The sequence below is a fragment of the Jatropha curcas genome, chromosome 6 (assembly GCF_041381405.1).
Source record: "Jatropha curcas cultivar XTBG-Jc1 chromosome 6, XTBG_Jcur_1.0, whole genome shotgun sequence".
In the NCBI taxonomy this organism is placed as follows: Eukaryota; Viridiplantae; Streptophyta; class Magnoliopsida; order Malpighiales; family Euphorbiaceae; genus Jatropha; species Jatropha curcas.
The window spans coordinates 6,316,010-6,340,873 of NC_143156.1; the positions used below are offsets into that span (position 1 = coordinate 6,316,010).

Here is a 24,864-nt window from a genome sequence, read left to right on the forward strand (position 1 = left end):
CGGTGGGGCACCTGACCGGTCGTGTCCTTATTTCAGCTGTTGGGCTGAGGCGTACGATGTTTAGGGACAACCATTCATCGCCTTTGAAGTTGGGATTATATTCAATTTTTGTCTTCTATACTTTAATTTAGATATCTCTTCGTAATATTTATCACATTTAAAATTTCACGTCTCTTTAAAAAATCATTAAATTTATTTAATTATAATAAATTATTGAGTAAATTAACTATATTACCTTTAATTTAATATTAATTCTCTAAGAAAATCATTAAATTAAAATAATAATTTTTTGTCATATATAAATAGTAAAGATGGAAAAAAAGATTTATTACTCCTTCAAGTATTTTGGAACAAACTATTTTCTTAAATAGGATAAGTAATATGGAACAGACATAATATGTTTTTATAATATGCTATTCAACAGTTTTAAATGTGTTTTTTTGGTGCTGCTTTTCAGTTTTCACATGTTGTATTAAAAGCATATTTTCAGTTCAAATTTAATAAATACAAAAGTCATTTTACTTTATTTCACCGTAGGTGTTTATTTGGAATTTTGAGAATTTATTCATAATTTTTTCAATTTTACTTATATTTATTAGGTGTAATTTATTTTTATATTTATAGTTATTTTTTTCTTTTTTATCATTAGTAATTAAATTAAAATTTTAACTAAACACGTGACTAAAAGTATTTTGGAAAAAGAGCTGACTCGACTTTGCAACAAAAATGCCAAACGGGCCCCAAGCGCATGGAGTGACAGGAGTCTGTTGGCTTGGTCTATTTTCTTGTAGTGAAATTACTATTTCAATCCCTTTAGTTGGGTAAAATTAACTATTCAGACCCTATATTTTTTAAAATGTATAAATACATATCTACGGTTTCGTTCTAAATTTATATTTTTTCCATTAAATGTCCTTTAAAAAAACCATTAAATGACTAAAAGTAATTCTTCTGCTGCTTCTCTCCAAGATTGGTTTCTCACAATGAATCATCAAAACGCTTCCAGGGTTTGATGGCGATCTTCCCTTCAAATTAGAAACTGGGTAAGTACATTTTTTTTTTTTTTTTTATGTTCTTTTATTAGAAATTTAGAGTTAGTAAGCACCATAAACATTTATAATGCTAAATTATTTTTCTTTTTCTTTTAAAATTAAGGTATATTTGTGCAGGTGAGTCGGATGAGGTGCAGTTGTTTTTCTACTTCATTGAGTCTGAAAGAAATGCAGAAGAAGATCCTTTGCTGCTATGGCTAACAGGACTACAGGAGGCCCTGGTTGTTCTGCGTTTAGCGGCCTTGTATTTGAAATAGGTCTATTTGTTCTTTCTCTTATTTTCATTCAATCACATATATTAATAATAGTGCTTATAATTTTCACCTATCTATATCTATATCGAAACTCAGTTTAAAATTCTAACACTCATGCTTCTCTCTTTTTTTAAAGCTGTTTAAAATTCATTTTTAATATCTTTATACCCGAATCCATTTATAATTTGAATATAAATATATTAAAAAAAGCGGCATCTTTTAAATAATTTAAACCGTTAAATCAAATCAGAAAAGTGAATTTTACATTATTTATTTTTTTTAAATGAGTTGATTCGATATTTAAAATTTGACAAATTATTTCCAAACAATTTGATTCAGTTTGTATGAAATGAAACCATTCATGTTTAAAAAGTTTAAATTTATCAAATGTTGCAATGATGATTAGTTTCTGTGGTGTTGCTAATTTTGATTTTGCTGATTTTATGGCAAGTTGCTTTTTAATAATTAAAAAAATTTACTTTTATGAATCATTCAGTGAAAAACTTTCAAATACAATTATAAAACAAGATAAATTTACATTTATTTTGTCTTTCCTGAAATTTTATTATTATGCACCTATAATATTTATACAATTTTATTGATTGATGCATAAATATTTTTTTCACACCAAATTTAAATCAAATCGCCATAAATTATTTTGTAATAATTAATTTGATTTGATTTCAATGATTTAATGATTTATTTAGTTTAAAAAATTATGAAATATTAAAGGTGGTTAAGCAGTACAACTCAACAACTCTTTTTTAATTCCTTTCTTTTCATTATTAATTTCCTTTTAATTATTAAACCAATCATGTAATTTTTTTTTAATTTATTGAAGGTCCATTATCATTCAACTATGCGAAGTCACATTTCCATGAAAATATTGTAATTAATAAAAATCCAAAATATTGTAATTTACGTATTTATTTTGTTTTTGTAAAATAATCATATATTGAAATCTATATTTATCTAACATATTATTATAATTTTTAGCCTCAATTTTATTTTTTGAATGTCACATTTCCATGAAAATATAATTTTCCTACTTGTAAAATGCAATGGCTTTTAGCTCACCCAAAGTTTCAGAATAGTCCACTCTACCTCACTGGTGATTCTTATTCAGGCAAAATCAAGAAATTGCATATGGTAAAACCACAATCCTTATTCTAATTCATTCTCTTTCCTTTTATAATAAAAAAATTACTTTTTTTTTTTTGGTTACATATAATAAAAGTCCTTTAATAATTTTGAAAATCATGATGGTTCAAGTATAATTGAAAATGGCCTATATATATAATTTGTTATTAATAATTTAATTATACATATTATATTGTGCAAAGAAATTAATAATATTATCTAACTCATTACATACATGCTATGTATTTTTAAAATTTTTGATTTATAAATATTAGATTAAATAATTTTAAAAGAAAAATAAACAATCGAATTGAAAATATAGTAATTGAACTGAACCGAATCGAATTGAAATATTTCAATTTTATCAATAAATAACTTAACCAAATCAAGGAGCAAAATTCAAATATATTATTCTCCCTATAAATTGATTTAGATGAAAAATTTAACTAAACCAATCAAAATAATAATCCAACGTTGTTGTTGTTATTATTATAATATTCAAATCAGGGATACATTTGAGGCCAAAGACATAAATTCAAGGATGGAATTTGCTTACTTAAAGGGACTTATATCAGAAGAACTTTATGAGATTAGTAGTCCCTGGCTCCAGGATTTTCAGTTCCTACACCTTGGTGTCGGGTTAGTATTCTCTTATTCTCAAGCATAAATTATTTTTATCTTTATATTAAAATTCGATATTCCATATCTAATATAATAATCCATGGTTGAATTCTTAAAATATGGAAATTACTCACAAAACTTTTTTCTTTCAAATTTTTGATAGTTGGAATGTTCAGAAAAATTAGTCGGCATCTGATAAAAAGAAAATTAATTTTTTTTAAAGCTTAAAAAATGAAATAATTACAATTAATAAAAGTAAGTTGACTTTATTACAAACAAATATTATATATAAGTATACTCTAAATTTTATATATTAATTGAACAAATTAATGAAAAACAGGGGATTGTAGAATATTGGGTGAGATGCAATAAAAGCATACGGTACACGAAAGATCTTACAAGTTCTTATCCATTGCATCGAATCTCTTTGCAAAAGGCTACAAAGTTTTGATCTACAGGTATTTCATATGATTTCTCTTTTCTACTACACAACTAAATATTTTAAATATGCAGGTTTATATTTCTATATAAATCTGCAGTGTTATATTGGGAGGTTTTGAGTTCATGTTTGTAATATTATTAGATCAATTGAGCCTCTCAATGAATTAAAAGAAAAACAAAAAATATTAATATTATTATTTAAAAATTATCTAATAATTTGATTTGTGAGGATTTGAAATTTCACCATTCACAAATGTGTCATAACATTGTTTGATATATCAATTATTATTAGGGTTATAATTAAAATATCATTTTAGAAGGAAGTCATCGTAATCCATTTATAGACAATATTTTAGAAATTATTGGGGTTATATTTTAGAAAATTTATTTCCACGTTTAATTTTTTTTTTTTTTTATATTCTTAACCCATGTTTGGAACAAGTGAGTTTGTGGAATTCATTTAGAAATTCATATTTTGTGTTTAGATGAAAAAAATGTAGATTTTAATTTTAGGAATTCAATTCCATAGAATTGGATATGACTACACCAAATTCCACAAAAATAGGTGAAATTTCCAAATAAATTCCACAAAACTAAACAATCCAACATTTTATGACAAAACTATCATTCTCTATCTACAAAGTCAATTTTTCAATGTTTTACCTATTTAAATTATTTATTTTATCAAACTTGACAAAAACCATTTAAAAATTTTAATTTTTTAGAAATTTTTTTCTTATTATTATGTTTTTATTTTAATATTTTCATCTTTTATTTTAATTTTTAGCATTTTTTTACTATCGATGAGAGAAATTCAAACTAAAAATCCATTTATTACTAAATTTAATGCAATAATTTTATTAATATTGTGTTTATTTTATATATTTATTTTAATAAAAATAAAAAAATTATATACCATAACACAAATATAATTGATATTTATTATTTATTTTTTTGAAATTACTATTTCAAGAATATTTTAGGAAACAAAAGTAAATAAATTTTCAATTATGAATTTGTTCCATACATGATTACGTAGAATTCAGTTGAATAACATATTTTAAATTAATCGTACCAAACATGCAAATTCATTCACAAATAAATTCTACTAAAATTTATTTACAAATGAATTTCATATTTTAAATATATTTATACCATACGGGCATTAATTTCAAAATTTTAATTAGAGAAAGTTTATATATTAGTTCAACCTGATAATTAATATTTCCCTTCTTATGCATAGTGGAGATCAAGACATGGCTATTCCATATGTGGGTACCTTTGCATGGATAGATTCTTTAAATTTGACAATTGAATATGATTGGCAGCCATGGTTTGTTGATGGCCAAGTTGCAGGGTTGGTATTTAATTATCACTAATTTTGATTTTTGGATCCATTTTCATCTGCTGCATATATATATATTTCTGAATTAAAATACCTATGACACGAAAGAATATTGCGAGCTATACAATAAGGATATCTCTCTCCTTTTTGTTTACTAATATGGTAAAAACTCTTATAGTTAAAAAGACTTAAAAATATTTTTATCCGGGGTCAATATAAAAAAAGATGGGAGACATAAATAAATTTAAAATTTATGGATTAATTTAGATAAATTACATATATTTATGTCATGACCCGACTCCATGGGCCAGACCGGCACTAGGGTCCAGGTAAGCTTAAGGCCCCGAGGCCGTAATAAGACTGAAACACTAGAATCTATTATCTCGGTATAAATTTCAATATTCAACCCATATGATTATGAAAAATAAACCTCAACATTCTATTATTTCTCGGCCCAAATTTATCTTCTAGAGCATTCGATAGTTCGGGCCCAGTTTACAATACATCACATTCTAATATGGCTTACAGAATTATTTTGTCTATGTTAATACACGACTAAATATAGGTAAATCCTACAACTGCGGAGTCACTAACTCTTTGGTATACATAGCTCTTTATACACATAATTACATAGTAAAATAATTATGGAACTATGGAAAAATTCTCTATTCCCCTGCGCCGAAGAAACATAGCCTAAATCGGATTAAAGAAAAACTTACTTCCTGAAAAATCAAACAAGACATGTGAGTTTTCTAAGGAGTAATAATTATTGCACAACACACGCAGTCACACAAATGTGTAAACATATCAATCTAGTCATCCGACTAGTTATATGCTCACGCAGCCAGTCACACAAATGGCACATACTAGCACTCACAATCATTAACATCTTCATATAATCACATCACGTGGAAATTGGTCTGTGGCGTCACCGAAACCACCGATGAGCCGTCCTCTCATATGGCCCATCCTCTCACGTGTGCACCAGGGAGCCGATCTCCCATACTGGCCGACCGGTCTAATCCTCACTTGACCAGCCCTCTCATTGTTTTTCCATTCTCTCTTTTCTTTTCCATACCAACAGGAGGCAACCCGGTCGTCTCCATCAAATCTAGATCATCAGGCGCTCACAACAGGAGGCCACCCTGCGGGCTGCGATCAAATCTAGATTATCCGGTGCACCCAATAAAGAAGCCAACCTGTGGTTAATAATAACGGTAACGGTAGGTGCACACGGGGGCGCCGATCTCCCATTTACCCGGCTAACAGTAATCAGAATCAGGATCCATATAACGGTAATGGTCTCACAAACCCATGGTGACCCACTTCATCCCAATTCCACACAAACAAAGCATAGCATTATCACAACACAATTAATCAAACATTGCAATCAAATGCAGACATATTAATCAATTAAACATAGTAATGCAATGCACAATTAAACATCCAAAATCAATGCAAATAAATAAATAAATAGTATTAACAATAAACAACAATAATAAAATAAATAACAATAATAACAATAATAATGAAAATAAATAAATAAATATGTAAATAATTAAATGAGTAATAAAGATAATAAATAATCAGAGCACTCTATCTATTATGTACCAAGTTATAGATTTAATCTAAATGAACTTATTAATTATGTCATTAATTAAAACTAGTCTAGGTTCTATTGAAATTTCGGCAGCATCTCCCCTAAAAATAGGACTATCTACCTGTTTAAATATCACAATAATATTATATATATATATATATATATATATATATATATATATATATATATATTAATACACACAGCCCATCCGTCGGGCAATCAATCAAATCGAATACCCGTCTTTCTTTAAATAACAATATCGCCATTTAACATCCATAACAACTTACACAAGCTTAATTCGTATTCTAAATAACATCATTTATCAGTCATTGGATACATATGTATGTATATACAAGCATGTGTGCATAATTAACTTTCACCATTAATTCTTATTCCATATCTTTTCATTGGTACCTTGACATTTAAAACTTCAAGCTTAAACTCTCCCTACACACTTATATGAATATACCTAATAAGTCATATATAAACTTATACGTGTCTTTCTTTCTTCGTACCAATACAAAAAAATCAAGTCTCTAATCAAACCTACAACCTACATGCTAACAAATTTGCCATGCGGCAAGAAATTTAGTTATCGCATCAATTCTCATCCCATCATTCTCAAAGTTCAAGTAATAGAATAATGTGGAAGCAATTGTAACAACAATCTAACCATTGCTTTATAAGGTTTCAACTCATAGCTTCAATTGCATAACAATTTAAATACTTCTCCTAGAATTTTGTTCAACATTAGCTTAGCACCTAGTTTTTCCTCCAATATCATGATTCACAGCAGTAATCATCAAGCAAATTTTAACATTTCTTTAGAAATCGTACTAAATTGTTCATTAAATTAGTTATAGCCTAAATTTGGTATGAAGAATTAAATTTTTCTAATAAAATAGCATGAATAAAGGCTAGAAATGAAAATCCCTTCACAAACTTTGATTTATACTCAATCCTTCTATCAAATTCGAAAGACAACATACATTACTAAAAGAAAGGTTGAAAATTGCTTACCCAGTTGCGAAAATGCCGGAAAACTGAATATTTTTGATACAAGTGACCGGAAACAGCTCCAATGATCAAAGTCCAATTCTGCCGTCGCTAATTTGGCTGGAGAAAAGAATAGTGGTGTGCTACTGCGAGTTGCGATCGCAGCTTCTTTTCTTTTCTTTTCTTTTCTTTTTTTTTTTTTTTGGTTTCACTCCGCCAGCCGAAACGGGAAGGAGAGAGTGAAGGAGAGACCAGACCGGAGCTTCTTCATCGACGAGAGAGAAGCCGGCATCGCTGGAAACTCGAGGAGCAGGAGGCTCGACACGATTTCCCGATCGAAGGAAGTCGCGACTCTCCTGCGCCTTTTGCATACGCCAGAAAAGAAAGAGAGGAGAGGAAGAGAGGCCGGAGCTGCTTGAGGCGACGGCGTGGCAAGGAGGCGCGACGAGGCGGCGCTGGTTCTGGTGGTCGGAAAAACGAGACCAAGGGATGGGGGAGCTACTGGGTCGGCGCTGGAGAAGAAGGACGAAGAAGAAGAAAAGAAGTTTTGGTTTCTAGACTATTCCGGTTCGATTCGAATCGGTTTGGTCCAATTCAATGATTCAGTTCGATTTGCTTGGTTTTCTAATCCGATTTGATTTATTTTGATTCTTTTAGTTAGGTTCTAGAACATTTCCTCAATTTACTAACTAGTAATAATAATAATAATTAATAGCAATAATATTAGATTTTTAGAATAATTAATTTATATAGTAATCACACACATATACATATACATTTATAATAATTTAGTAATTAGTGCTCCATATTTACTCTTAAAAATTTCCAAAGGTTCTCCACTCGGCAAATATTTAATAATATGCTTTGGGCTTAAGCCCAACTCCGTAAACTTGGACTCGAATTGAAATTGTTTGTTATTTATAGCCCATATAGTTGAAAATCGAGATTTTTAATTTAATAAAAATTCGAAAATTTCGAAAATAAAAATTCGGGATGTTTCAATTTATTAGAAAAATTCAAAAAAAAAAAAAAAAAAAGGGATCAATTGACCTCTCTTTACTTAAATCTGAAGCCACTCACTCTCCACACTAGTGGAAGACCAATCAAACCACATATATCACATTTGTCATATATTTAATTCTTTCTTTCGTAAATCTGAAATATTTCAAAATATGGAATTGTTAAGATTTAGTTCCATGATCTTATGCCCTATATAAAGTAAATATTTGAGCATTGAAGTATTAGTGTAATGGCATACTTATTTAATTTTATATCCTTCACTTCAAAAAGGTTCCAAATATTTTCAATTTGAAGTTTCATATTTCTCATAATTGTTTCTTAAGGAAAATTGTTGTCTCATAATTACTTTAACATGTTGTAGGTATTGGATACAATGGTATCACAGTTATTACATTTTGACATATGCAACTGTTAAGGCAAGAACACCCATTAAATATGATATTTATATATTTTCCTACTCAAGCCAAGTAGAAGATTAATTAAAATAATTAATTACTTTATTATTTTGTAGGGAGCAGGTCACACAGCTCCAGAGTATAAGCCCAAGGAATGTCTTTAACATGCTTGCTCTTTTCCCTCTTTAATTACTTCAAGTCTCATGAAACAACTAGAATTGCTATACATAGCAGGATTAAGTGAACATAAATAATTGAACAATTGAAAAATGGAGCGTTTGATTTATCATTTTGAAAGATAATTTTTCTTGTAATGAATTCTATCATAAAATAAAGACATTCTCCTAGTTTTGGTGTCTTCCTTCCTCTTGTATGAATTTCTGATTTCTGCACAAGGATGATAACTTCTCTTTATAATTTAACCAAGACGGGCCAGTTTGTCCGATTAGCCAAAAGAGGAAAATAAAAAGTTCAAGGGCCCAACTGCAATTGTGCCATTTCTTAATATCTTGGCTTGCCAAAGAATATTCAAATTCTACAATGAAAAAATGAAACTAATTTAAGTTTTCTGAAATTTCTTATTAAATTTTTTTATTTTAAAAAAGTATTTTACCGGAATCATGTTGAAACTAGAACAAATTGAAACCATTTTTTTCAGATTGACTCCAATTTTTTAATTTCGAGGATAAAAATTGGCGTCTCAATACATCGAAAGAGTGAATCATTGGAATAGGCTTTGTCCAATAAAATGTGTAGCTCAAAATTTGATCAAATGATTCAATTAATGTACTAATGTGTCATGAAAGACTGAAAAAGTAATTTCTTAAATATTATTGTAAATGATTTTGGGGTTGGGTGGGGACAATGAATTTTTTTACCTATCCTTTAAATTTTGATAATTTTCTTTGGTCCTGTCCGAGTATGTGAGTAATCCCACATCGGATAAATACAACTAATTAAAAGACATATAATGTGAAGGGTGAATCAATCAAAATAGTTTAAGCCATTTTGTGTTAAACGTAAGTCCAACTCATTATATGCTCAATATTAAATACATAATTGAATTTGATTTAATTAATTTACTCCTAAAACCCAGATTCTCAATAGATCCCCTTTAACTCCAAAGTCTGGCTACATCCTAACGGTGGTTTAGTTGAAGAAAGTTAGTTGAAGAAAGTTAGTTGAAGGATCCAATAATACTAATAGTAAGTGGAAGGTGGGGCAAGGAAGATAAATGCAACAACCATATCCACAATTCCTGCCCACAACATTGTGTCAAGTCTAGATAAGAGCTTTTTACTTCTATGGTTTAATTTAGTTCATGGGAGAAGGTTAGTTGATTTCAGAATTCAAATTTGTTAAGAATCTGGCTCTACAAGCAAATTAATTAAATTCAATTAGTAATTAGTAATGTATTTAATATTTGGACTTAAAATGAATTGGATTTACCTTTAATATCAAATAACTTAAACTATTTTGATTGGTTCACTTTTTTATTATATGCCACTTAGTTAGTGTATATTTATCCAACGTAAGATTACCTACACACTTCAACAAATTAAATTGCGAGATCTAATGCAATATAAAGCAAACTCTCAAGGGCATAATTCAACTATAATAAGTTCTAAAACATTTTTAATTTAAAATGCCATTAATTTTCTCATAATTAGATTAATTTGATGTAGGTTTTTTTTTCTTGAGATGAAAATATTTGATTCAGGTATTAATTTGATGCGATGTTCCCAAAATATATACATTTTGACATATGAAACAATTACGGCAAGTACACCCATATTACGTTATGTAATATTTATGGATTTTCGTGCTCAAGCTAGCAGAATGCAATACTAATTAAAATAATTAAACTTAAACTATTGTACTAATTTGTCGGGAGCCGGTCACGCAGCTCCACATGTTTTTGTTTTGCCATGGTTTATAGGTAGCTTGGTTTTTTCCCTTTCTAATTAATTACAGTGTTATGAAGCACAAGATTTATGTGGTTCGACCCGTAAAATCTACATATGCAAAATAAGAAAAAAATTTTTTTTTTGCAAAATCATAATTATAGGATACGAGGAAAGGCTATGCTAGGTTTGGTTGATTGCTTCTACAACAATTACCTCCTACGGGGAAGCCAGAACTACCAGGTAAGGAGAAAGTAGGTTAAAGTAGCGTTTTATAAAAAGTTAACTCATATACCGTTTAGCTTTTAGCATTTTATATAAAAAATTACTCAAACAGTTAATAATTAAATGCTACTAAAACAGTTAACAGCAAACAACTAGCAAAATACTTAATTTTGCCGAAGAAATCTAAAACCTTAATTTTCTTTTAAATTTTATTTATCAAGGGGGAAAAACTTACAAAATTGCCTACCTCACTCATGAGGTAGCTTCAGTAAACGTGAGACTAAGGTGGAAGGTGGAAAGTGGAAGATGAGGCAAGCCAAAAGGAACAGTACAATATCTCCTTGGCCTCTTCTTCTATTGTATATCAAATCTGCTTTCTATCTATCCTTATAAGAAACAGCATCACTTCTTCTTCTTCTATTGTATAAAATGCTTCTGCAAGTAATTTTTTTTTGCTTCTCTCGCAAATTGTTTTGTCACAGTCAATCATCAAGACACTTCCAGGATTTCCCGGCAATCTCCCCTTCAAATTGGAAACTGGGTTAGTCTTATTACATTAACTAACTTATGATTTACATTTATTAATCATTTGAAATAAGATTATATATGATTTTTTTTTTTTTTTTTTTTTTTTTTTTCGGAATTAAGGTATATTGGTGTAGGGCAATTGGATGAGGTGCAATTGTTCTACTACTTTGTTGAGTCTGAGGGGAATCCACAAGAGGATCCTCTTCTTCTTTGGTTGACCGGAGGCCCTGGTTGTTCTGGGTTTAGTGCCCTTGTATATGAAATAGGTAAAATTTCTTAATATCTTTTAAGAAATATTAATTTTATATTTTTTAATAATAAAGATTAAAAAAAATTAAATCATTTCAGTCTTAAAAAATAAAAAAAATTTATGGTAATTCTTAAACCAACCATGTAAAAATTTCTTGTGTTCTTTATTGAAGGTCCATTATCATTTAACTATGCAAAGTCCAGAGTGAAGCCAACCCTTGAGTTGAACCCATATTCATGGACAAAGGTGTCAACTGTCAGAGTTTTTTCTGAGATAAGAATTTTCAGTATATGAATTTTGTATTATCTTAAAATGAAAAGTCTAATGAATTAAATTAAAAAATGTTTTTTCAGGTAGCCAGTATAATATTTTTGGATGCACCAGTTGGTACTGGATTTTCATATGCAACAACTTCGCAGGCGTACCAAAGCAGCGACACTAACCAAGGGGCTGCAAATTATGAATTTTTAAGGAAGGTGAGAAAATGAAATAAACTGAATTTTTGTATAGAAAAAATTAAAATTAAAATTGAATCAAATCTAATATGGACTTATTTTTTAGAATAAATTTATTTCTACTAAAATCAAAATCAAACTAAATTGTTTTAAATTTATCCAAAAGTTTTACCGATATGCTCAACTACTTCCATAGCATCACCAATAGTGGAAGAAAGAAGAAAAAGAAAGAATTTGTTTGGGGGTAAAAATATAATTAATTTTTTGAAATAGTATAAATTGGGAAAAACAATCAATAAGATTGCAAATAGCTAGAGTGAGTCTTTTTTTTATATATATAATATAAAATTCAATTTATGTGATTGGGGTATTGTTGAAAATTAGGGGATGTAAAAATGTTGAAAAAAAGTTCTATTTTTCATTTTCCTTTTTTTCTGAAAGACTGTTATTTGCATATCACAATCACTTTCATACTTATACCTAAATTGTAATGTGTTATAAAAAAAACATCTGAAATATTGAATCTAAAGATATTATTAAATTGAATTTTATTAAAACAATTAATTAAAATAATTCTAGATAAAATGTTTATGATAAAAATATTTTGTTGTGATATGCAGTGGCTTTTGGATCATCCAGAATTTCAAAGTAACAGACTCTATATCGCTGGTGACACTTATTCTGGCAAAATTGTCCCATTAGTTGTTCAAGAAATCGTTAACGGTAACCTTCAATGTGAAATATTTATTCTTGCATGTCTATTTACCACTTTTTATTTTGAGAAAGAAAATAAGTGAAACATATAACCTTGATTTCTTTTTTTTTTTTTTTTCATTATTTGATATTGCTGTTCAATTCTTTGTTTTTAGGGAATGATGCAGGACGGAATCCGAACATGAATCTAGTGGTATGAGAGGCTTGTTTGATGTTTCTATTGCCAATAATATTAAATTTTCCATCAAAATGAAGTAATTATATTAGCATATTAATATATCATTTTTGCCACATCATTTACCTCCGTTGTAGTGATATGTTGCATGAAAATTTTTTTGTCTGTCATTTTTTGCACGGAAACACTTGGAAACTCATCGGAAACGTTTCTGTATATAACTATTAGTATGTAGTAATATAGCATAGTTGATGTCCAACACTAAATTTGGTGTAGGGATATGTGCTTGGAAATCCAGTTACAGATGAGGCTAAAGACACCAACTCAAGATTTAAGTATGCTTACTTCACAGGACTTATATCAGAAGAAGTTTATGAGGTATAATTTAATAAATTGGTTTGAAAAAATTAAATAAAAATAAAACCCTAAAAAAGAATATTCATTTTAACATTCCAAGTTTTATTCATTTTTTCTAGACTGGCAAAAGAAATTGCAAGGGCAATTATACCTATGCAGAACCCAACAATACAGCTTGTGCAGTTGTTCTCCAGGTTTACGAGCAGGTAAGTCTTAAAAATTAAACAAGGAATAAATTGAAAAATTAAAAATTAATGCTCTCATTTGTTTCCGGAAAATAATTTGGTAAAATATAACTAACTGAAAAATGTTTTCCATGGAAAATATTTTTATAGAAAAATAGATTATTTTTTGACGTTTGGCTTTACACAAAACATTCTTGGAAAATATTTTTCAACAATTGATATAACATTAAAAATTTTAAATTTCCATCACATAAATGCATTTACACCTATTATATTATTTATAAGAATTTAGATTAAAGATAAATTTTATAATAATTAGATTTTATATTTAAGATGTATTTTCATAGATAATGATAATTAATTTAGTCTAATAATGTGATTTAATTTTTTAATTAAATTATTTAACGATACAGTGTATATCATGTTAAAATAGTTTAATAATATATATGTACTATAATTATTTTAAAATATATTGTTACAATAATTTAATGATTATTTTAATCATGTCACAAAAAATATCATGTAAAATATATTTTAAATGGTATGAACCTGTCAATAAATTATTTTTTAAACATTTTTTCCACAAAAAAAGAGCCACCTGACACAAGTTTTACACTTTCAAAGAGATTGAGGCCTACAATTGCACCTCTTCACTAGGTGGAGGGTTCCTTGACGGACCAAAAAGACCAGTTTTTGGTTATGAAATACGTTAGAAAAATGTTTTAAATAAGGGTATGTTATTTTTCTTAAATGCTAACTAATTTTCCATTGACCAACAAGTTATTTTCCATGACTTATTTTCTTTTAATATTTCAAAAAATAGAAAATATTTTTGTGTAAATTATTTTATAGAAATGAAGGAAGTTTTAAGTATACTTGATGCTTTTCTGCTTTAGCCTCTGGCAGCGATTAGTGCTTATTTCCTTTAACACATTTTTACAATTTTATTTTGTAGTGTATTGAAAAAATAAATCTTATGCAAATATTGGAACCTTTTTGCGGGTACTTGTCTCCAAAACCTTCCAAATTAGAGAGAGCTGAAAGTGCTCTTATGGAGGATCCTATAGATATTCATACTTCGAGATCACCTTGGTGTCGGGTAATTATTCTTTTTCATTTTTTTTTTTCCTTTTGGAGCGCAAATGATTCAAAATAGCAGTAGACACAGACTCAAGATCTCTCATTTCTCATTTTAAAAGATGTGAAAAAGACTAATAAAATTAGACTGTATTAGCTCTTGGATATATTTGGCAAAATTAGTTGTTTTGGTAGTTGTTTTAAAGTCTATTCGGCAAAATTAGCTGTTTTGGCAGTTATTAGCTGATTTAGTAGTGTTTAGTTGTTAGCTGTATAATTAGCTGAAACGTTAAAAGTTAAACATTACATGAGTTAATTTTTTACAAAACACTACCCTAACCTCTAAAAGTTAGTTCAAACGCTATGTTACCGACAACTTTTTAAGTAGCATTTAGCATTTTCACTAGTCAAAAAGCTAAAAACTACTTAAAAAGCTATTGCTGAACACAGTCTTAGTAGCATTTAGCTGTTAGCTGTTTAAATAGTTTTTCATAAAAAGCTAAACGCTAAACGTTACATAAGTTAACTTCTCATAAAATACTATCATAATCTCTAAACGCTAGTCTAAATACTATGTCACACGAATAACTTTTTAACTAGCGTAAGCTATTTAAAAAACTATTGCCGAATACATCCCTTATTCTACATATACATATTTTGTTAATCAATAATTATTGACCACTAATTACACATTGAGATTTTTTCTGGTCTTGTAGACTTATAACTATATCCCTTCCTACGCTTGGCTTAATGATAAAATGGTACAAAAAGCTCTTCACATTCGAGAGGTACGTTGATAATTATGCTAGCCTTTTTTGTATTTGATATAATCTTGAGTTGATAATTTTTTGGTTTTCTAAATTTTAATTGTTCAACAATTAATTAAAACAGGGGACAATAGAAAATTGGGTAAGATGCAATACAAGTCTTCTATACACAAAAGATCTCACAAGCAGTTTTGGATTGCATCGAAATCTCACTGAGAAGGGCTTAAAAGTTTTGATCTACAGGTAAATATATTTTTCAAATTTTATCCGCATAACATTAAATATATGTAGGTTTTTGTCTAAGTTTTACTTTGTATATCAATTTTAATATTTAGATAATTTTATATTGTTAAATTTTGTTAAACATCAAAGAAAGAAAGCTATCGTATATTTCTCAAGCAATAAAATTTTTTTACTCTATAATAGTAAAAACTTACGTTTTAACCACATATTAGAATATTTATACAATAGTAAATTTGGTTGATTTGTTTGAGAAAGAAAAAAAAACTTTTAAACTATTTTTTATAAAAATTACTAATTAAATTAATGTTTTTTTATTTAAGAGTCAAGCTAAATTAAATTATGTAATCCAATTTGGTTTAGTCCCATTTTAGCTTATGAATAATTAATATCCCTCTATATAATTTATTTTTTAATACTTGGTTTACTTTATTGTTATATATATTTTTTTCATATTGTCAAGCTGCGTGCAATTAGAAGTAATCCAATCAGAACCATTCTGGATAAAAAAAAAAATAACTCAAACAATCTAAAATCCAAAATGACAATTTTCAGAAATCATTTGTTGAATTCAAACATATATTCTCACTTAAACTACTTTTCACATGTGGAACGCTGTTTTTCTTTTCCATGTAAAAAAAAATGACTTAATAATGTCAAAAATGATTATAAAAAATTTGAAAAAAAAATTAAAAGCTATATACATTTTCCCATTGCATTTGGAGATACTGGTGTAAGTCCAACACTTCATAATTTTAATTTCCAATATTATAAGCTAAATTTTGCAATATTATTTCGATCAAAGTTTTAGTTTTAATTTTGTATTTTCTTGCACAGTGGTGATCAAGACATATCTGTTCCATTTCTGAGTACCATGGCATGGATAGAGGCTCTAAATTTGACAATTGAATACGATTGGAATCCATGGTTCCTCGATGGTCAAGTTGCAGGGTTGGTACTTAACTTCGACTATTGTTGGATCTTATTTTTCTAGCTATATATATAAATTCTTGGTAGGCATTAGCTGCAAATTTTAATTATTTAATTCATAATTTTCTCATAATTTACCTCAACTTTCGGCACAGATACTGGATGGAATACTACCGTAACATGTACATGTTGACATACGCAACTATTAAGGTAAGAATGTGTGTGCGTCACAGTGGGAATCTAGAAAATATTTTTCTGGGGTCAATATATAATAAAAATTTTATTGAGTCTCTATGTGCATATATATGAAGAGGGAGACTAATTTTGCTGAAATTGAATGAATGCTAAGTTCATAATATCCTAAAGTGTTTTACATGATTGAATATTAATTGATCAAAAATTAAAACAATGAGCTAGAATCGAAATCAAATTAAAATTGTATGTATATATTCTAATAATTAATAATAATAATTAAATTTTTTTTTGTAATTAAAATATTAAATAATTAGTCCTTAATGTGGCCTGCCGATATGCAGGGAGGAGGACATACAGCTCCAGAGTACAAGCCAAAGGAATGTTTTGCTATGATTGATAGGTGGCTTGGATTTTTTTCCTCTTTAGTCGGTTTCAATTTATCGAATAATTTCACTTTGTTTAAGTAAAGATTCTCGCATGAGATAACTTAATGTATTTTTCACATAACTTGCATTAAAAAAATTAATAAAGGATTTTAATTGATAACTGCTATTGATAAAATACTTCAAGCGAACTATACTAAGGACTCATTTGGTTTAGTTGTTGTCACGACCCGTTTCCGTGGGCCGGACCTGCACTAGGGCCTAGGTAAGCTTAAGGCCCCCGAGGCCCGTAGTAAGCCTAAATTATTCAATCTGTCTACATGATTCTCCTAATTTCAACAAAACAGTAAGCCCATATGACTTGAGATATAAGTTTTATAAAATTTTCAAACATCTGGCCCAATATCAAATAATATATAAAATTTAACCAGGGCCTATTCACAATAACTCATAATCACAATAAGGGCTTACTAGTTTACCTACAGTTAATTACACAATAATTAATTTATAGCGTAGTGCTAACAATAAGGCCCAATTTAAATACACAATCCTATAACTGCGGAGTTCAATAATAATCTGATAAAAGAGTAACTTATACAACCAAAATTAAATAACAAAAATATAAAGTTTACATTTATAACTCTGCGGAGAAGATTGCAGAGCTTCAATCGAATCAGCTGCTTCCTAGTACCTGGGAGGTTTGGAGAGAAGGGGGTGAGTTTTGCAACTCAGTGAATAATAATAAATAATACACACCACATACAGGCAAGCAAAATGCACCCTAGTATACTGAATGAACACACAACAGTCACTCATATGTCATCATATCAGCACCCACAACAATATCACCTTCAAATAATCACATCACGTGGAAATTAGTCAGTGGCGTCACCTAAATCCCCGACGAGCCGTCCTCTCAAACAGCCCATCCTCTCAAACATGTGCACCCGGGGAGCCAATCCCCCATATCTGGCCGACCGGTCTAATCCTCACTTGACCAGTCCTCTCAATATTTTATTTTTACATTCTCTCTTTTCTTTTCCATATCATCAACATCATTTCATCAGTTCATCAGGTGCACACGGGGGCGCCGATCTCCCATTTACCCGGCCGACGGTCCACTTTCATCAGTTCATCAGGATCCTTATTTATCGACCGTCCTCACAAACCCATGGTGACCCACTTCATCCCAACTCCACACAAACAGAGCACAGTATATACACAGCACAAATAATCAAACAATTCATTTATCATAATACACCAATTTCATCCAAATGCACAATTATGCACAAGTATAATTATAGTGATCATAACATAATATATATGAGAAAATACAATATGTAAATATATAAAAATGTAATGTTATGCAAATGCAGTGTTGATATGCATTATTTATTATTACTCACTGTGGTGGAGAACGAAGCTCTAGTTTTGATTCTATCCGGGAGGAGCAGTAGATGGACCCGAGCGATCTAAGCAAAGTAAAAATGACATCGGAAAAAGAATAATATCAGATAAAATATTTATTCATCACACTACTATTCTTAACCTATTTAATTTCTATCAATAATTTACTCTTTATAATTAATTAAATTTCTATAATAAATTTTATTTGCTACCGAAATTCATTTTATTTTCTACCGAAATTTCGACAGCATCTCCCCTAAAAATTGGACTTTCCACCTGTTTAAAGTATCAACAATTTTATCTAATAACTCCAAATCACACAGCCCATCCATCGGGCAATCAATCAATTAAATTTTCCATCCTCCATCAATTTAATTTTTCCCGTCCTCCACATTTATCCACATCAACTATATTAATTTTTCTTTAATTCCATAAATCATAATTTCCCAACAATTTTATTTATTACCAGAATTTAATTTTAATTAATCAAATATATTTTTATTAATCGACTCATCAACACTAAATTAAATTAATTCAACTAATCAGATTTGCTAAATTAAATTAACTAATCAAGATTACTAAAATTAATTTAATTAACTAAAATTACTAAGTTAAATTATACCCAAATTACTAAAATAAATTCTGAGAATTAGCAAGAATTGCTCTATACCCCAAGTATAATTTTTGTTGAATTTTGCTAGATCGGAAAGGCTTACGCGTGCTAGATCGGAGCTACGCGCATCGGGACTGCGAGCAAGTGGCGCGATCTACTGGACAGCAAGGATGGTGGCGCAATGAACTCGAGGAGCTGTGGCGCTGCGATCTGGCTGAGGATGAAGCGCTGCTGCAGGTGGAGCCGCTGGCTGTGGCGCGCGGAGGAGCGGCGAGGCGGTGCTGTGCGCGATGGAGGCGGTGCGACTGGCTGTGGATCGCGCCTCTGCTGTTGCTGGCTGAGGTCGACGCAGGCGCAGTCACAGCAAGAAAGAAGAAGAGAGGAAGAAGAAAAGGGAAAGAAAGAAAGAAAGAAAGAAAGAAAGAAGAAGAAGAAGAAGAAGAGGAAGGAGGAGGCGCTGCTGTGATGGTGAGGAGTAGAGAGGTGCAGCGCCGGAAAAAAAAAAGGAAAGGGAATTTTCTAGATGGTTTGGGTCGAACCGGTTCGATTCGGTTCGATTCGACCCAAATCTTTGATTTTCGATTGGTTTTCGACTTTTTCAATCGGTTTTCGATTCGGTTTCTCACAGTGTTCGCATTAAAATATTAAAATAAATTTCCAAGCTGTCGGTTTATTAAATTTAATTGGAAAATCTTTGAAAATAAAAATTTGAGTTGTTTCAGTTGTTCATACCAATTGATAACTAATAACAATTGTCGATGACTGGTGACTGATAATTGATAGCGGTTAGCATATCAATATTAGTGTTTGATAAAATTTTGATAGCGCTTACTATTAAGCTATAAGATGATCACTAGGGTATAATTCGTTTTCTATATTATCATATATAATATATATAGGGAACGAGGGCAACATTAGAATTGTCAAAAAGAATAGCAGCATTGTTGACGGTGGTCCAAAAAACCAAGTCAAAATAAAAGGCCCGAACTAGCAGAATTTGGAAAATGGTATTATATAGTTAGAATAGTGCTAAGAGATTCATTTGGACCTAAAACCTATATATTGTAAATATATAGGACATTTTTGGACTTTTGTATAAATTTTCTACAAGGTGCACCTAGGCATGGCCACGGTTCCGGAACCGGCGGTTCCGGTTCCAGAAAAACTGGAACCGAAACCGAACCGAAAAGGTTCGGTTCTGGTTCCGGTTTGGAACCGTCCGGTTCCGGTTTCGGTTTTGGTTCCGATCCGGTTACAAAACCGACGGTTCTGATCGATTTTCCGGCGAATCGCATAATTTTAAGTTTTAAATTTTGAAGACCGGCTTAAAAAAAATTATTTGAATATAAAAAATTAAAAAATACACCTAAAAAATTAAAAAATACTTCAATTAAATTTATTTTTTTAAAGATTTGAACATAATTATTTTTTTTTTAAAAAAATTTCAACTGATTTTTTTTTTTTTAAAGTTTGAACATAATTTAAAAAAAAAATGGGCTTGAACTTAATTTTTTTTTTTGTTTTAAAAAAAAATTAAGTTGCCTACGTATCCTCTTGGGGTTTAGAGGAATCAAAGCCCACGTAGTTCTTACTTACTTTATACCAATTTCACCCATTTTACCTTAATCGTTATTTGCACCACCGATTGATGTTCCCGTTGAGGACCCATCGTATAAATCATATAAATCTTCATTTTCTTTTAGATTTTATTGGGCTCTTAGTTTGGCTTTGGTCCAATCATCCACGCATGATTGTGCTTCTAATGAATCGTGTTTCATCAAGTATGTTTCCTCCTTGACTAAAAGCTTGTTCAACCGCAACAGTGGAGATCAGAGCTGCTAAAATTTGTTTTGCAAGTAAAAAAAGAATTGGAAAAGTATTTTTGTGACGACTCCACCGATCTAAAATTAGAAAATCAGTATCTGCATAATCATCACCAAACTCAAAAGAAGTTGTTAGATAATTATCAAATTGAGAAATAGAACTGGATTCCTTGTTCTTTTTTGTCTTTGCAGTAAAACTTGTTGAGCAACACCAATACCACTTACCCTTTGTGTTGGAAATTGTTGAATATTAGATTGAGAAGAAGTAGAAGTAGATGAACTAGAAACTTGAACAAATTCATTATATAATTGCATAATATTTTGGTTAACTTCATGCATTACTACATTTATATTAACATTATCTTCTACATCAAGATTTAATACTTCATAATAAATAGTCAAATAATCACATAAAATATCCATTCTACATCTAGGATCAAATACAATAGCAACAAGATAAAGGGGTGGTATATTTTTAAAATAAGATAACTATTTTTTTTTCATTAAAAAATACAATCTTTTAATAAATCATCATTTGAAATTCTTGGAGTGCAGTAACAATATTAATACACATAGGTAAAAATAAATGAGATGTGGGATAATAAACCCCACTAAATTTATAGGTAGCATCATTAAAAATTTTTAAAATATCTAAAATTTTTGCACAAATCTCCCAATTTTGTGGATATAAATTAATATCCTCAATATTATTAGTAACAAAAAAATATAATAATTCTTTATAAGAAAAAGACTCGTTTAGTAATTCATATGTTGACTTCCAACGAGTTGGGACATCCCTTGGAAAACGTTTTGGTCTTTTATTATTTTCTTTACAAAATTTAACCCAACTTTTCATCACTTGGGGATGTGCCCGTAAATATGAAATAGCTTTTTTAATTGGAGAAATAAAAGATTCAAGAATTTTTAAACCATCTTGTACACATAAATTTAAAACATGGCATGCACATCTTATATGAAAAAATTTTCCACCAATATTTGGTTCACAAATTTTTTTAAGTTCAATAATTGATCTAGTATTTGCAGAAGCATTATCAAATGAAATTGAAAAAATTTTTTTTGTCAACTTATATTCATCTAAAATTGAAACAATTACTCTATAAATATTATTTGCAGTATGTTTATCATCAAAAACACGAAAACCAATAATTTTTTTTTTGAATTTTCCAATCATCATCAATCCAATGACATGTAATACCCATATAAGAATGCATTTGCCAATGATCACTCCAAACATCACAACAAATTGAAACACGAATTTTCATTTGAGAAAATAAAAGCTCTAACTCTTTTTTTCCTTTATTATATAAAGAAATAATAGTTCGTTTTACAGTATTTCTTGGTACTCTTTTAGCATAAGGATTTAAAGCTTTTTGACAATAATTATTAAAACCTACTTTTTCACCAAAACTAAAAGATAAATGCTCCATAGAAATCATTTTTGCTAATTCTTCTTTTTGTATTTTTTCAGAATATTTAAATAAAGAAAGGTTAGAAGCGTACCGGGAAATTTGTTTTTGAGACCTATCAACTCCTATTTTTGTTGGATGTTTTGTCTCCAAATGCTTCCAAAATGATCCATAGTCGTCCGCTTGTTTAAATTTATAAGATTTTCTACAATAATTGCAAATTACATCGTACATTTTCTCACCTTTGAATTTTTTCGTGAAATGAATGGCGAATATGTCGGAACTTTGTCTTGCTCTTGCAACAATTTGTGCTCGTTGCTCTTGCTCTTGCTCTTCATCTTCTTGTAATTGCTCATTAAATTCAGATTCTTGAGTTGGAATTTCCAAATTTTCATTTGAATAACCCTCAAAATTAAATTGGTTTGGAATCATATCATAGATGTCGTTTGTAGGGATAGATGATTCTCCAATCTTTCCATTGCCCTTACCCGAATTTGAGTTTCCTTCACTTGCCATTATATGAAATAAGATATAATTTGGAAAATTAAATAAAAAAAATTAGAGAGAATAATAACTTAATAAGAGAGATTGTAGAGTAGAGAAGAATAAATGAATAATATAGAGTAGAGTGTAGTATATTATAGAGAGAGTAAGTAGAGAGTGTAGTATATTGTAGAGAGAGTAAGTAGAGAGACTTGAGATTTTTTTGTAATGAATTTGTAAATAAAATGAGATATTTATAATAAATCTAAAAATTCATTTTTCCAAAAATACCCTTGAAACTAGCCGTTATGTAGCCGTTTATGGCTGTTGGGAGGGGTAACTAAGAGATTTCACAACAAAATTAAAAAAAAAAACCAGGTCTGACAGTTTACAACGGCTAGAACCGCTGGTTCGAACCGGCGGTTCTAACCGGCCGGAGAACCGGCTGTTCCAGTCCGGTTCCGATCGGTTCTCTGGAACCGGAACCGAACCGAAATTTTTCGGTTTCGGTTCCAGTTCGGCCCGGTTCCGGTTACGGTTCCGGACTGGTTCGAACCGACGGTTCCGATTTCCAGAACCGTAATATGGCCATGTCTAGGTGCACCTTGCTTGGAGGACACCTTAGTACCCCATAAATAGGGGAAACCAATATTGTAAATGACATGAATTTATATAAACAAATCAAATTGCCTCGCGTATTCAAACCGCCTTATATCCCCTTCTCTTTTTCAATCATTTAATTTCTTATATTTATCTCTTGTCCCTCTCATCTTTGCTTTTTAGCCTCCTCAATTCTTCTTATTTTCATCCCCTTCTATTCGAACGAAACAACCCCGATCCGTTTGTCCATCTACTACAAGACATTCCTGATAGACACAGGTCCAACAGATCTATAACCATTTTGCACCAAACAGTTATTCCAGTACACTTGGTGAGACTTGCTAGAATTTTATTAAGATATCGAGATGCTGATAAAATTGATTGAAAACCTAGTATATTTAGAATCGGACAATTTCATGCACCAATTGAAGACCGAATCCTTAGAACAGATACAATTGGCTACCATATCATTTGTGCTGAGATACTTGAAAAAGTCTTTCGGCCAATTTAAAAGAAACACAAAGAGCGGACATGCAAGACGTTATGGCAGACCTACATAATAGTATCAACTAATTAGAGACTGTCGTAGCAGAATGGACATGTAATGACGACTTTGTTAAGATTGATCTAGAAATTACTTCTCTCGATCATTTTGCAAGTGATCGGTATGATGAGATGGTCTACACTCAGAGGCATGGTCACCTACAGGACCAAGTAACGATGAATAGAACGAAACACTGATTACTTGTAATTACAATGGTTAGAGCTTAAGGTTTATGAAGAATTGAACCTTGAAGAATTAACAAATAGTTGATTTAGGACAACTTATGCTTACAGCAAGGAGAAAGGACTATCATGGACCGACCGAAACTAACACAAATGATCATTTAAGCGTTTGATAGTCCTCAGGTGAATAGAATGTATTAAATTTCAATTTTCTTTTTTCATGGGCGGCCATCGATGCTCACCCCTTGTCTTTTTTGTATTTTCTTTTTCGAATAATCCTAAATTTATGTCTTTTGATATAGATTTAAGTTAGTATTGCCCATATATTGGCATTATTATTGTCGATATTTTGGGATTTTGTTCTCAGATCTAGCCGTTTGATAGTTTCTGATTTTTGTTATCACCATTATGGTGATTTTGTTTATGGTAGTTTGTTATTTGGGCAGTTATGCAGAAAGAAGTGAAGATCTCCTTTTTAATAGAAGTAAAAAATTTGAAGATAATCATATTAAACTTGTAAAAGACTATGGAGTTGA

At 29.9% G+C, this 24,864-nt stretch overlaps 1 protein-coding gene and 3 long non-coding RNA genes across 8 annotated transcripts; 2 read left to right on the forward strand and 2 right to left on the reverse strand.

Annotated features, from left to right (window-relative positions):
* Positions 1-903: 903 nt before the first annotated feature.
* On the forward strand, positions 904-9,204 carry LOC110008776 (uncharacterized). 4 transcript variants are annotated; one of them, XR_016321113.1, is made up of 6 exons: positions 904-1,043; positions 1,170-1,309; positions 2,954-3,085; positions 3,408-3,525; positions 4,752-4,865; positions 8,831-9,204. It is a non-coding gene; the product is annotated as an uncharacterized LOC110008776 (long non-coding RNA). The 4 variants fall into 4 exon arrangements; XR_002283580.3 differs by lacking the exon at positions 4,752-4,865; XR_002283579.3 differs by lacking the exons at positions 4,752-4,865; positions 8,831-9,204 and having other exon boundaries at positions 3,408-3,745.
* On the reverse strand, positions 5,269-7,953 carry LOC149495422 (uncharacterized). The gene is made up of 2 exons (XR_016321112.1): positions 7,474-7,953; positions 5,269-5,575 (listed from the first exon to the last, which is right to left on the reverse strand). It is a non-coding gene; the product is annotated as an uncharacterized LOC149495422 (long non-coding RNA).
* Positions 9,205-10,933: 1,729 nt separating the features above from the next.
* Positions 10,934-17,412, forward strand: LOC105650876 (serine carboxypeptidase-like 18). 2 transcript variants are annotated; one of them, XM_089722263.1, is made up of 15 exons: positions 10,934-11,011; positions 11,476-11,534; positions 11,642-11,787; positions 11,944-12,017; positions 12,125-12,247; positions 12,847-12,949; positions 13,096-13,133; positions 13,392-13,493; positions 13,592-13,678; positions 14,613-14,756; positions 15,451-15,522; positions 15,626-15,744; positions 16,579-16,692; positions 16,827-16,881; positions 17,208-17,412. In XM_089722263.1, the coding sequence occupies exons 1-15, from the start codon at positions 10,949-10,951 to the stop codon at positions 17,331-17,333; spliced, it is 1,425 nt and encodes a 474-aa protein (XP_089578389.1). In that variant the 5' UTR covers positions 10,934-10,948; the 3' UTR covers positions 17,334-17,412. The 2 variants fall into 2 exon arrangements, with proteins under 2 accessions (XP_089578389.1, XP_089578390.1); XM_089722264.1 differs by lacking the exon at positions 14,613-14,756.
* A 288-nt stretch (positions 17,413-17,700) lies between these two features.
* Positions 17,701-19,750, reverse strand: LOC149495423 (uncharacterized). Its single transcript, XR_016321111.1, has 3 exons — positions 19,327-19,750; positions 18,656-18,721; positions 17,701-17,940 (listed from the first exon to the last, which is right to left on the reverse strand). It is a non-coding gene; the product is annotated as an uncharacterized LOC149495423 (long non-coding RNA).
* Between the last annotated feature and the right edge of the window lie 5,114 nt (positions 19,751-24,864).